Raw genomic sequence first — 14,557 nt, 5'->3', positions numbered from 1 at the left:
TGCCTTGAAGACCAAGTCTGCCACTGAGTAACAGGGTATCTGATGTTAGTTACTGCATCCTATGGCATCTGTTTTCCCTCTGTCATGGCTAAAGACAGAAGAAAGGTCTGAAAACAAGATGTGCATTTAGTAGTAGCTTTGTTCCTAGATTTCCTCTTTTAGAGGACAGGAATTTTATTTTGATAATATTTAACTAGATGGAACGTAACATGCATCAACAGCAGTTCTGACTACGGTGTTGGCAATTTGATGAAAAAATAAAAATACTGAAAAAGGTTTCAGCAGTTTGTTTCACATCTCAAAGCCTTTCTAATAATACAGATTTTACTGCATTTGTTTTGCTTCTGTCAAACAACATCAGCAACTTAATGTTCAGAGTGGAGTTCTCTTGGCATTTCTTCTTTCAAACACACAGCTATGAAGAATAATCCACGCCTTTGGCTATACATGTCTTGCTTCTGATGTAAATTAGGCAAGTATGCCCCTGAATCTTAAAAACTGAAGTTTTCCCACTGTACTTTCTACAGAACCTTGGAATAATTTAGGTGAAAAGGGATGTCTGGAATTCACTTAGCCCAACCTTGTACTCAAAATGGAACTAACTTCAAGGTTAGATCAAGCAGAGTTCTTAAAATCTACAGAGAGTCATTTTCACAAACTCTCTAGGAAACATTCCAGTGCTTACCCATTTTTATGGTAAAATTCTGAATGCTTTTTTTCCATATATATAATCAGAATTTTCCTTGTTGTAACTTGTGACTCTTTTCTGACCCCTTCGTTGTACATGTCCATCTTCTCTCTCACATCTCTCTCTGAAGGCAAAGACTGCAATAGGATCCCCCATTAGCCCTTCTCCTCTTCACAGTAAAGAAGACCAGCTTTGCCAATTGCTCTCCATGGTTGATGTGCTGCAGCAACCTGACCAACCCAGTGATTCTGCTGCAGACTTACTTTTGTTGACATATCTCGTACACTGGGGGCCCAGAAATGGACACAGTACTCCTCATATAAAAGTGCAGAGTGGATAGTAATCACTTCCCTTAAACTACAAACTACTGCTTATGCCTTTGCAAATGCAGCCCAGTGTGCAGTTGAGCCTTCATCTCTACAAAATCTTATGAATTATGTCCAACTTGTTGCCCATGAGGACACCCACCTGCTTTTTTGCCAAGCTGCACTCCAGCCAGTCAGTCCCCAGGATGTACTTTTGTATATTCCAGGTGAGGACTTCAAAGTTTTGCATCTGTTGAACCTAATGAGGTTACTGCTGGGGCACTGTAGCTTGTTGAAGGTTTCTGCAAATGTTAGCATTGTACTACATCATACTAATTTTGCCATGTTTAGTTATATCTGCAGATCTGATAAGTGTGCACTCCATCCTATCACCAGGGTCACTAATGATTATGTTTATCAGCTTTGGCCTTACTATCAATTCTTGGGGAGTGCCATAATGAATCATCTGGATGTCAGACTGTGAGAGGCTGATCTTTACACTTTAAGCCTGATACTTTGTTCAGCTTCTAATCTACTCCACTCATCCAGCCTCACCTCACCAATTTGGCTACAACAATCCCATGGGAGTCCATGATGAAACACTTTCTTAAATCAGAAAATTCTATCTCAATGGTCACAGAGACAGTCATTGCACCATAGAAGGCAATATCAGGTTGATCTTATAAAGCCTGCATGCAAACCCATGTTGGTTGTTCTAAATCACCTTCCTCCCTCTACATCATGTGTCTGCAAATAGCTTTTATAAAGACTTGCTCCATGATCTTCCTGGTCACAGATTCTTGCCTTTTTTTGAAGATGGGAGTAACCTCTACCTCTTTCCAGGCACCACTATTTTATATTCCTCCCACATAGACCCCTTTCGAGTGCACTATCCCACTTGCCACTGAAAACTGTCGCAGTATATAATTCCACAAAAAATACTCCGACAGGCTTGACCCGAACGCCCTATGTATGATGTCAGAGGACACTCTGAAAAAGTGAACAGCTTTTTTTAAAGACTTCTAATTTTGAATACATCACATACAGAAGACACTTCAGAGAATCAGATAACACTACTGGAGCAAAGAGACATCCCTGACAGTATTTCAGTTTGAACTCAACTACATTTGTTTACGGTCCTTGTCTAAACCACCTTTAGTAAGAAGAATGTTGTCAATTTACCAGTAGAGTTTTCCTACCTCTTCTAGAAATAAAAAAAACCATCAATAATACTATTTTTTTTTCAATGGTGAAAGGAGAAAAAGGCAGCACCAAAACTGGAAGTTTACAGAGAATGACCAGCTATACATACGAGTTCTACTATGCAAAAGTTCTATGGCTTGTAAAATGACTTCAAATCAAAAGTGAACCGTGTAGTCACTGAAGCTTTTATTGGTTTGATGATCAAATAAAAAAACATCATTTAAAAAAAACAAAACAACAAAACTATCAAAACTTAGAACATATTCTTATAACACATTTTTTCTCATAGAATAAATAATCCTGAGACCACCAAGGAAAAGACAACATTCTACTGGAACAGCATTTCCCCAGTGGAAAAAACATCTATTCACACTGCAAAAGCACAGAGTCAGACCTCTGCTGAACTTGAGGAGACAAATAGAAGTGGGAGAAATTTTATCCACTTTTAATAATGTTGATATTTTTATTGTGATTAGGATTACTCAAAGGAAGAGGCTGGATTCCGCTGGCAAAAAGGACAGATGTTCCCTAGCATAATTACAAATGCAACGGGTTTGACAGAAGAAAATTAATACTACTCCATTTCTGAATAATCCTAAGCATTATACTCCAAATAATAAATTATATACCAACGTCACTGGGAAGGCTTGCATTTAAAGATATATTACCCTAAAATAAACTGTCTAGAACCTCAGTTTGACTACTGACACAGACTTACTTTACTAAGTGAGCATCTTTGGCTACAATTAGTATATTATTCCAGCTCTTTAATTTCATATATATGGTGGAAAAAAAGGGGGAGATGGGATGTTGAATCTCGATTATGTCTATCTAATTACAATGCTGCCTGCATGAGGACTTCAACCAGGCTATCCTATAAACATTAATGTAAGAAACAAAGCAAAGATATCATGCAGACAACTCATTCCCACAGTGGTAGTGTAAACTGTAGATTAGAACTGGTGTTTTCTTGATGAAAACAACACTGGCATGAACATGTGCTGACATCAATTAAATTCCTCAATAGAACTTGCCTCCTTGTCTTTAATTCAACAGGAGATTGTAATTAATTGCATTGGAGCTGGTCTTAAAATTCTGACCTTGAGATGTATTTTCCTCTACAGTGAAACATGTCAGAGGATGAAAAATTAACTAAAGATTTCAGTGACATGCCCATCATGAAGACAGTATCTTTTTAATTAGAGGAATAAAACACCACCAATAAGAAAAACTCAACACTGCTGAAAAGAGTCACGTTTGTGAATAACTCCTCTATTTTTCTTCTAGTCAAATTAACTCTCAAAAATTCTGTTTAAAAAACTTAAAGTCACATAAGAGGTAAAAAATTATTCTTTCAGAACCTTACTGGGGAATACATTCCTATATTCAAAGTAAGAAAAATAGCTGAACAGGGGAAAAATTAGCTCTCAGGAAATTAATACCAGGAAATGTTGATAAACTCAGAGTGTTGTCATGACTCGCAGAAGATTTGTTGCCTACCAGATGCCAGTAGAGAAAAAAAAAACCCAACCATATTAAAAGAAGACAAGTTACTAGAGAAGGTCTGGAAGGCAGCCACAGTCATCATAATCTATATTGGATTTAGTGATGTAAGCAGAACTAAATGGAGATCCTGCAAAACAGGTTTCAACAGTTTGTTAGCTGTACTTGAAAGAAGAGATCAAATGCCAGCTATCTCAGAAATGAGACTGGTGCCACACTCAGGGAGAAGCAAAGAATGGCAGGGCAACATCTCCACAGTTCAGAAACAACACAGACAGTCAGATTGCCCCTAGAGTAATTGAATTTTATACAGCTAATTGAGTATTAATTATTGATATTCCTGCTACAGCAAAAAACATTAAGACAGGACTTACCTAAGCTAGTATTAACTTTAAAATGGGGACACAAACCAGTTCAGATATATAGGTTATACAGCAAGTTCTAGCCTGAAGACACACACGAGGGCTAAAAAAAGGAAAAAATAAAACACAACAATAAAACTGATTTAAAAGAGGTTATGTTGATGTTGAGCAGAGGTGTAGTGAGAGCAAGATGACAGTTTTCCCACTTTTCACAAGCGTATTTTAAGCATAAATTTAAGAACTGGAAGAGAAGTTATTTTTCAGCACAGAAGAAAAATTGATCTATGTCTAGGAGCAACAAACTGCTAAAGACATATAGCTGTAAAGGTTTAAGAAGGACAAGCAAACTGTGAGAGCACATTTGGAACACAGAGTAAGAACTGTATGGAAAATGATTAAACAGAGCAAGAAGACACACACAAGTGAATCTTTTCACCCTCTAACCTACATATAACAGCAGACCTTGTGTACTGTTGAAAACACCCTTAATACCTCAGCCCCCACTGCCTTATCAAACCAACCAGAAACCCTCACCAGATTTGCAAGCAGGCAGCAAAGTAAGGACCCATTCTGAGCTCTTTTCAGCCATCCAAAACTGTTGTAGAGTTTCTCCTGGACAAACACATACATCCTTTGAACAGAGACAACTTGCTAACCATCTTGCTTTGTAAATGGCACCTAAAGAGAGAGTAACTCAATACAGCTGGGGATATTAAAAGAGAAACCGTGTAGTCTTATGTTCAGGCAGAAAACTAAACCAAACCCAATTCTTTTCAAGCTGTAGTTGCACACTCACAATGCCATTGTGAATACAAGCCATTGTGCTTTTTAGGGAAAAAAAAAAATGAACATCACACATGTGGCTGCTGTGAACTGTCTATCTTAAGCTTAATTCACTCCATGATACACAGGTTACCTTGTGATAAAACTTCGTGCTGAACTATGATGTCCCATTTGGTGGGTATTACATTTCTGACTACAATTTATAAGAATTAATTCTACTAACACAAGCAGTGCTTTAAAAGTGTATCTCCCTTGAAAAGATGCTCTAAAAAGCAGAAACTGTGTTAATCGTTCACTAATTGGAATAGGGACATGATGAAAACAGGCACGTGCTTTGGAATAAGAAGAAAGATTGACATCTAGGGGCAGTAGAAGCGGCAACAAACTGCCCTCAGCCAGGTCTTGTCCAGAGATATCCAGCTTGGGGGATATTATGGTATACCCACAAGGAACATGATGTGCTTCTTTACAGAATACTAGCATCTATGGCCCACAAACTACAGGCTTAAAACCAAAGGAGAACTCATTCTGGATGTACTTTTAACTGGTCATAAGGCTCTGGATCAGAGCATATTAAAACAAAAAACTCCCCCGCCCCCCAAAAAAAACCCAAAACAAACCAACCTAACAAAAAGATTTCAAGAGCCATGACTTCCAGAGGAATTCCAAGCTGATCTGACAATATTAGTTTCCCCCAAACCTAACACAAAATCCCCTCCTCTGAAAGAGAATATGCTTTGTCAGAAGACTTTCTTCTTTCCTTGATACCATATCCATATCCTCTTGCGCTAAAAGGCAGACTAATGCAATGAGAAGAGCAGGTGACGCCATTTCTCTGAAAGCTGTAGCTTGTTAGTTTACCACCTTAAAGTAAGATTTAGTTTGCCCCAAAGCTGCCAATTTTTATGACCAAAAATGTGACCGAAGAGGTGTAACCCATTGCATCACTCAACTAGAGAAAAACTAGTGACAGAAGGAGACTCTGGAGGGGGGGTTAGATTAATATTCTGTATTTCCTACCTGAAGGTCTGTAAAAAGTCAGGATTTAGATTAAAAAAAAAAAAAAATTGTTAGAGACTAAATATTCTATCTAACCAGCCTGCAAAAATTACTGCGTAGCTACTATGGAATTGTTATGTCAGGAGTTGTTGTGGGAAACTATATTCAACCATCGAGTAAGGTTGAAAAAAATAAAATGTTTGAAACAAATTTTGTTCCCATTTTAATGTATATTTCAGTAAAACTAAACCAATCAAATTGTTTTTAATATGTATAATTTTAATATTTATAATTTAATATAATAGGTAATATCTAGAGGTGATTTAAACATTTTATTTTTGCAATTAGCAAGGGAAAAAAAAAAAAGATATCTAATTCTGATCTTCTTTCATGCACTCACTGTCCTTGATTACAGTATAATACAATGTTACTAAGATGGAACTTCCTTAAAAAAACCTTTTAGACAGGTTTAATTTAAAAGAAAGTAAATTAAACTTGCTAAACTGGATATTCTTTTGTATGGTATGAATTCAGAGAGCTGGATAAAGAAACTACTGCCAAATGCCTCACTGGCCCCAATGTTTCAGAAGAATAATGTTTTAGAAATCAATTTTTAAAGTGAAAGGAGTTCTATGACTTGTGTGGCATTTCTTGTGTCCTTCATTATTTTTCTACTCGTTATCTAATGCATTGTTGAAAGCCTTGCAGACGAAAGCAGTTTTAGTTTTTGCCTCACTCCCTCATGATGATTCAGCAATTTACATAAAAGGAAGCACAATGGAAAATCTGGTTTATATAAAATCTTAGAAATACCAGCTTTCTCACTGGTCCTTCTGTACATTTGCATCCAAAGTTATTTTTCCACTCTCTCAGAAACCTAGAGTCTTACTCCTGATGGTCAGAATAAACAATTTCCCACAAGAGGTCACCTCTTCCCACAGTGCTCAGGTTGGTTCTGTGAGAAGTGGTGCAATGTCAGCAGAGCAGATAGAAAATGCATTTTACCCTCTTATAACCCCCCAAAATTACTCAAAGTCTCCACTGACTTGCTTGTCACCTTGCCACTGCATATGCTAAAGCAGAGGCAAAAAACTCATCAGCAGTAAGAACACATTTTAGGGTGTAATGCAGAAAGTGTCAGAAGTCTTTTTAAGTGACATAAAAGGCAATTATTAGGAGGAAGGAACAAGGAAAATTGTGTTATGCCCAAGCACTTATGGGTCGGTAACAGAAGTGCTGATGTCTCACTGTATGTGAAGTGGGGTGACCTTTGTACCAAATAATGACACAAGAAACAATGGGTTCATATCATTTTTGTGACTCTGCATTGTGCTGTGCAGAGGCTGCTCTCACCCTGCGACACACCAAGTGGGTATCATGCAGTAAAGCTGCCAAGCTGCCTGACAAGAAATTAGCAAAAGTTTTTAGAGTAAATCTGGAGAACTGTTCAAATTCAGTACAAATACCAATAGAGCAGCAAAGAAATATTGCTTTTAACCTCTCAGTGCATGTTCTTTCTTAATTGTACATTTGCAGAGGTTAATAGGCTTTGTACTTAAGCAGCTGACCTTATGAAATTATGCAGAGATATTCAAATATAGCAACATGCTCCACTATTTATGTCCAGCGGATAAAGCTACTTAATACAGCTTGAAGATTATGACTATAGCATGGACAACTTCAATTACACAGTCAAATGCTAATACAGCTGAACCCTACCTCTGTTCAGCAGTCCATTGCAAATTATTTGGAAACAGGACATGGGCTGCTGCTTCATATAAATCAATCCTCCATTTCTATTACCTTTTGTGAAATAAAACATATAAGCCAGTCTTACTTTCTGGGAATAATTTACAGGGTTTTTAAAAACAAAACACAACAAAACAAAAGCAAAAAAAAAAACCAACTCACAATTCCAGTATTTTCCCCAACCTTTTCATGCATGTTAGTTCCAAGTGAGCACACAAATTTGCAAATGCATATCCAGCCCAGAAACAGTCCATAAATGCCTATATTTGCAAATGGGGTTTTCTTCTGCACAGTGTAAGCACTGCAGTCATCTAACATGAGATACAGTGAAAAACTACTGATGGCAAAGCCTTAGAAGACAGTCTCGAAAAGCAGAGCCATTACTTAGTTTCAATTTACAGCAGAATTTAGTTTCAAGAATTACTAGACCCTTAACCTGTACCTTGAGTCTTACAGCTGTCTTCTGCAAAAATCTAACTTCTACACAAGCAACACCATTATCATAAATAAAGCAACTTACTGACACACACTGAGTAAACAGAACCACACGTTTAACATTTACTTCAATTCCATCAGTGACCTTAAGGAAGCATTATTACTGTGCACATGAAAAACTGAAAGGGTCAAGCCCTAATTTTTTTTAATCATGGTCATACGTCACTTGAGCTCACTGGGGTCTCATCAAAAAAACAATCAGTTGTCTGAAAACATAGCCCATATTTCATCCCTACTAGCTTTAACAAAAACTGTTACTGTGGAAAGTCCGTCAGGTTCTGATTTCTACTTGGATTTAAAAAAGTCTACGAAACAGAGCCTCTGTTCAAAGTGCAGAGAGAGCTGTTTCTCAAACATTCTGTTCTAAAACAGTTCTAACTTATATCAAGAAATATTTAATATTAGTCTGTTTCATTCATAATGTTTTGTTTCAAAAACTTCAGATCTCTAAGTTCAGTGATATGGGAAAAAAACACTTCCTTAAACTCTCCCCCCATGCTATTCTCTCAGTGGAGCACTTTTTTTTACAATAATCAAAGATCTGTCAGATTTGAAAAGCCTCAGGCTTTAGGCAACCCCCCCAAAATAACTGCACTTTGAAACAAAGAGCTAGAGAGTCAATCACCTATTTTCTGACTACGAATGGATGCAGCTACACACAGTGTAGGAATAATTTTAAGGAGAAAATAAGAAACATACTGCTTTACTACTACTTTGATCCTTTCTCAAATAAAAATGCAGAAGCATGATTGAAGTTTTTTACACTAATTTCAGTATTGTTTAATTACTCTTTCATTAGCACGGATTAAAGCAGGAATGAATGGAAGAAAAACATTTTCTATCATGAGTAAAACTGTTGTGCTAATAATGATTACACAATTTTGCCTTAACTGAAAATAGCAATAACATTAGACTGTGCTTATTGGATTTAGAAAGAATGCATTTGTGGATAACCATATTGCACCCTTAATCCATTAGGACATCAATCTTTCATTTTCCCAGCTTCTACTAGAGGTAGAGGTATTCTTCTTAAGTCTGAGCTATGAACAGTGCTAAACGTTACATTCCTGTCACTCAAAGACAAAATCATTTGTGTTGTTTGTTGTTACAGGGCTCTTCTGTTTTGGTTTTGGTTTTTTTATTGTTTTAAGAAAATGAGCAATGCCTTGTACCTAGCAAAGCACTCACATTCAACACACTTGAGCAACATACCAGTACTATTCCAAATTCTTAAAGACAGGACAAAGCACTGACTATTGAAATACCTTTTTACAACCATCTAAGGATTAGTCTTCTGTAAATCCTTCCGCAGGTGGGGCAGGAAGCAAGACATGGCACAAAATATTATGCAGTGATCTAGAATATTATGCAGTGTCTAGAGAAAGAAAGTCGGAAAGTCCTAAATCCCTCCGAATCAGATCATAATTTCTGCAACATGGTATACAGGAGATAAAACAATAAAGTACAACTCTACCCATAGTACAGCAAAATTAAGTACTAGCTGTCATGAAACTGAGAAAGCTCTAATATAGCAATCTGTTTTTCTGTCAGGAACCATGGCTTGCCTCTAATGCCTGATCTACTTTTGTACATTAAGCCACCAATATATTTTTCCTTGAGTTGTACTATTCACTTTGATGATAGGGAAACATGCCACCTCCTACAAAATGCTTTTCCCAAAGCTGTCAATGGAATCAATTAAAAGCAAAATAACCTTTGTTCCATCTCTGTTTGACTTCAGTCATGATCTTTAAACAGACTTCCGCTCGCTGTGGGTTGAACCCTGAATAAGCAAACTAAAGTAAAATGAGTTTAGGAACGTATTTGTTCTCTGTTATGTATTTGTTTCAATTTATTTTGCAACCATCTTACTTTCATTAAAAGCAAACATACCCCTAACAAGTATAACATTGCTAGCAGACTGTGAAAAAACAGAATACCACTGCTTATGCTGAAAACCATCAAAATGCAAATGGAATGAGAAAGAGTTTGAAACAACATCATAATGTAAACAAAACATAAAATGAAAATGCATCTAGCACCACAGACAGTGTAACTTCAGCTATTTGCCAGATGTTCATGCTAGGGATGACCTCAAGCACACTAAAGTCACCAAGAGCCTTTGCCTTCAAAGAATTTGTTGGCTGAATAAAAAAATGCTTAGACTCATGTATATTGGCATTACTGCACAGTGCAGCTATTCTCACATGAAAACAAGGCAAAAAGTATATATAGTTGCACGCTTACCGTTTTCACTTTTGAGATTTCCATTGCTGAGATGTTTTAACCTCTTCTGATGGGATTTGCCATTGTAGTGGATTTGTGCCTGAGCAGCAGAGTTCAGCTGAATGTTACAAACATTACACAAAGTGAAATTTGTGTGTTTCTTTTCTCTCTCCTTCTTTTCTTCAGTGCCATCAGGTGCTAATTCTTTCTCACCTTCCCTGTCTGGGACAGATGTGAAATCTAAATTGTATGAGTGGCTGTTATCTGGCAAATCAGGGCTCCAGGGCTTCTTCATATTTTCTGGGGAAAGAAAAAAAACCAAAGACAAAAAAAAGAGGGAAAGTTGATGAGTACTACAAAATAATAGACACAAGATCTCTACATCTGCAAACCAGTAAAATGCAAAAAATAATTTTTTGTATTTTCATATTTCAAAACTACATTTTTACTCATGTATCTTGCTCTCTGGTCATGTTTTTTTTAGTTGTGCTATGTAACTTGAGTAACTTGTGAATGCCTTGGAATGTCCAGTACTACTAAACAGATCACTGGAGCCAGCCTGTCACAGGGACTGCATTTATTTATATTCTTTTTAACTCATGCCTTGGTTAGTTTAATTATGTAAGAATTATCCTACAGAAAGCAACCTTACAAAAACCAAGTTAGAAATTTCAGCAAAGTTCAGATGAGGCTGATGACAACTCCTTTAGTGAGAAACTGTACTGGTGCAGGTGCCCAGATGCTGGCAGCAGAGGATTGAGGGTGGTTTCTCTGAGGCAAGACCAGGGCTGTCCGATGATGGGGTAAGCCAGTTCCAGGCTGGCCCACCGGTGTCACAGCTGAGCCCATCAGCCATGGATGTGGCAGCATATTAAAGAAAGGGTAAAAAGACTGTGTAGCAGATTAAAAAAAAAAAAAAAGAAGTGAGAGAAACAACCTTGTAGACAGTGGAAAAGAAAAGTGAGGAAGTGCTCCAAGCACTGGAATAAAGATCTCCCTGCAGCTCCTGGTGAAAACTAGGGTGACACAGGCTGACTCCCTGCAGCCCACAGAGGATCAAATAGTCACCCTGAAGCCCCTGGAGGACCCTAGACTAGAGCAGATGAACACGCTCTGAAGGAAGCTGTAGTGTAGCAGAGATGAAAGGATGTGGGCTGATCACAACCTCCAATGCCCACCTCCCTGCAGTGCGTGGGGGGGGAGGGAGTAGAGTAGGAAAGTAAGGAGTGAAGTTGAGCCCAGGAAGAAGCAGGGGGGAGAGGAAAAAAAGTGTTTTAGTGTTCTGCCTTTTTTTTCTCACCATCCTACTTTATTTTAATTGGCAATAAATTTATTTTCCCAAGTTGGTTGGGTTTTTTTTCTCAGTAACCAACAAGCACTCTCCCTGTCTTTATCTTAGCCCACATATTTTTCCATCTTGATTCCCTTTCCTTGTCCTGATGGGTAAAGGGAGTGAGGGAGAGGCTGGGTGGACACCTGAGAGCCAGCCAGTGCCAATCCACCAAAGAAATACAAATAGTTCTTGCAGCAGTAATGTTTTATAATCCTCTCCAGGACTAAATCTGTAAGTATTGTATTTATATTTTTTAATGTAAAATATATAATAAATAGGTTAGTTAAACTATACATGGATGAAAACTAATTGTTACGTTCCATTATGTATACTCCTACATTCATATACTGCAGCTGACTCATAGCTACAAATTCATTGCTCATTTTGCCCTTAAGAATTCAAGACACATTTTTCAAGTTGGAAAAAAAAAAAAAAAAAAAAATAGAGGGGGGGTCTGTTTACCATATTTATATATTTTGATGTGCTGTAATTAATAGAAAAAATATACTCCCCCTTTAAGTATAAATGTCAGTTAAGTATAAATGCAAATACCTCACTCTTGAGTATCTTAATTAGGTATTTAGCAACCCCTAAGCATTCCCTCTCCACATCCTGAGAATGTTTTCCAGCCAAATAATTCCATAACTTGTCTAGTTCAAAAAAGTTCAAAGACAAATAATAAATGTATACTACCGGCTTCTTATCTCAACCTCCCAGGACTATTAAAATAGTTAATCTAGACTCAGCTCATACCAAAGTGTAACAACTACAGAAATGAGAAGATAATCCCCTATGTAGATCCTCAAGTGAACCCAAACATGAGCTTCTGTGATTAAAGGTGAGCAGAAATGGCACAGGTGAAGTGCTCTGTGCACTGCAAACCTAATTTACTATTCAAGGAGTGCAAAATCTTATACCAACTTAGAATCTTGATGAGACCTTTATGTACCATATAAATCTTTAAACTGCTTTGTCTCCCAGACTGAGTAAATGAAGGTCTATCTAAGGAATCTAATCACTACTTTGAGTGAGAAAATCACTGTGGCTTTACATACAATAACACTATTTAGTTTCTAACTGACAAATCAGTCAACCTACAGACAAAAAAGATGACCACAGCAACACAAGAAAATGAGGATGAATGCCTTTAATCCCAGATCCAGACAGGGTTCAGTATCTACTAAAAATAAATCTAAACAAACCTTCAGATTTGGTTCTGATTAGACCAAAATACTGCAAATCATTCTTGAGAGAGCTTCAGAGATTGTAAATTTCATCAGATAAATGCTTTGCCAGCCCTCCCAAGGATTTCGACAGATTTACTGTTTTTCAATCAAATGGTGAGACAAATTGATCTAAAGATACAAATCTAAAACCTATCAATATTAAAAACAATTTCCACCTCAGATTTCAGGTTTGCCTGCTGTTTAATTAGTATTGTGTTCTTTTATGCTAACTAAAACCTATTTCATTCAAGAAAGGACATGCTCAGTTCTGAAAGGAGCTCTGCCCTTGCTGTAGTTTAAATCCTCAATCAGCCAGTCCTTTCAATATTATTATTTCAGCTTTTGTGTACAGTCAACTATTCCCTAGGATTTTAGCTGTTTAAAGCAAGAGATGAAAAAGCAGACTAAACAATTTATTTGAGAGCTAAATTATACAGAAAAGGAACTAACACAAAAGTTTTTATTTATTGAAATGTAACCTATTGTATGAACAGTGATGACAGGAACTTTGATCGAGAAATCACAACCATCCCATAAGTCACTCTGAGACTGGGGAAGCTTATGAGAAAACCTGAGGGTTTTCTAAAGCAGTTCTACTGCATATTTCTCCTAATGGCAGGAGGGTATTTCTCCTAAAGGCAGGAGGATGTTCCTCCTGAGATAGCAGCAGCAATCCATCAATGTCTCATCCTCCTGGAGTTTGCTGGAGATACTGTTCATTCCAAAGAGAATTACATTCATCTTCCTAAAATATTTTTAAATTAAGAAATTCGGTCTTTAATGAAAGCATTTCAAGAATTAAAGTGCTAACACGAGAGCCCTAGTTTTACTGAATTGCTCTAGATTAATAACTTTTGAGAAATCCTGGTTTATATACATGCTGTACATTTACACATATAATGTATTGAAAGTATTCCCCACTAGAGAGCAGTATGAAATTAAAATTATAATATATCTCTAGACCTATAACACTAGTCATATAGGCATGAGATTACTAAAATAAAGCAAATCTTTTCACCAAGATGTAAAACTTTGCAAGCAAATAGATTCTAGGCAATTAAAACAACATTGTATACGATGATGTGTAGATATGTCTAGTTCCTTTTTTGAAACATTTACACAGAAAAGGTGGCAACCTAATAAAGCACATTAATATGTTACTACATCCAGTTAATATTCCAGCCAACACAGCCTAATCTGTGAGAGCCTTGTTTTTTGGCATATAAAATACTCCTGTATTGCATTTTAATCTCATAAAAGAAAAAGAAATTTCAAAATGAACAGTAGAAAAGGCATTGTAAAATAATAAAGGAAATTGCACCTTGGAAATAAATGATTCAAGTATCTACTATTTGATTTTTGCTTTCCTTAGAAAGCTGTGACAGTATTAGAGTTGCAATAGATTTTTGCTTACTGCCATGTCTCTCAAGTTTAGAGGAAGGAGGGGATAATTTATAGCTGCAGACCAGGTGGCAAATAGAAAAGTTGAAGTTTCAGGAATACATAGCAAACTACAGCTTGCCACCATTTCCTTTACACATACACAGTTATTTCTGAAAATGTAAGGGCTTCACTAAAGGCCTAAGGAGAAATACTACACACCTGTGCAAACTGCTTGAGCTAATGCTTTAAATCAGCATTACATAGCAGTACACAGTGTGTTGACTGGACACAAATGGTTTGAG

At 36.9% G+C, this 14,557-nt stretch overlaps 1 protein-coding gene across 1 annotated transcript in view; it reads right to left on the bottom strand.

The window, feature by feature from the left end:
• Window positions 1–14,557, bottom strand: part of ZNF385D (zinc finger protein 385D) — a 397,048-nt gene that overhangs the window by 304,863 nt on the left and 77,628 nt on the right. The window contains exon 2 of the mRNA XM_071735522.1: window positions 10,335–10,613. Within this exon, the coding sequence (XP_071591623.1) occupies window positions 10,335–10,613 (279 nt within the window). The remainder of the gene's footprint in view (window positions 1–10,334; window positions 10,614–14,557) is intronic.

Source organism: Heliangelus exortis, chromosome 2 (assembly GCF_036169615.1).
Source record: "Heliangelus exortis chromosome 2, bHelExo1.hap1, whole genome shotgun sequence".
Taxonomy (NCBI): Eukaryota; Metazoa; Chordata; class Aves; order Apodiformes; family Trochilidae; genus Heliangelus; species Heliangelus exortis.
This window is presented reverse-complemented; position numbering and strand designations above follow the sequence as displayed.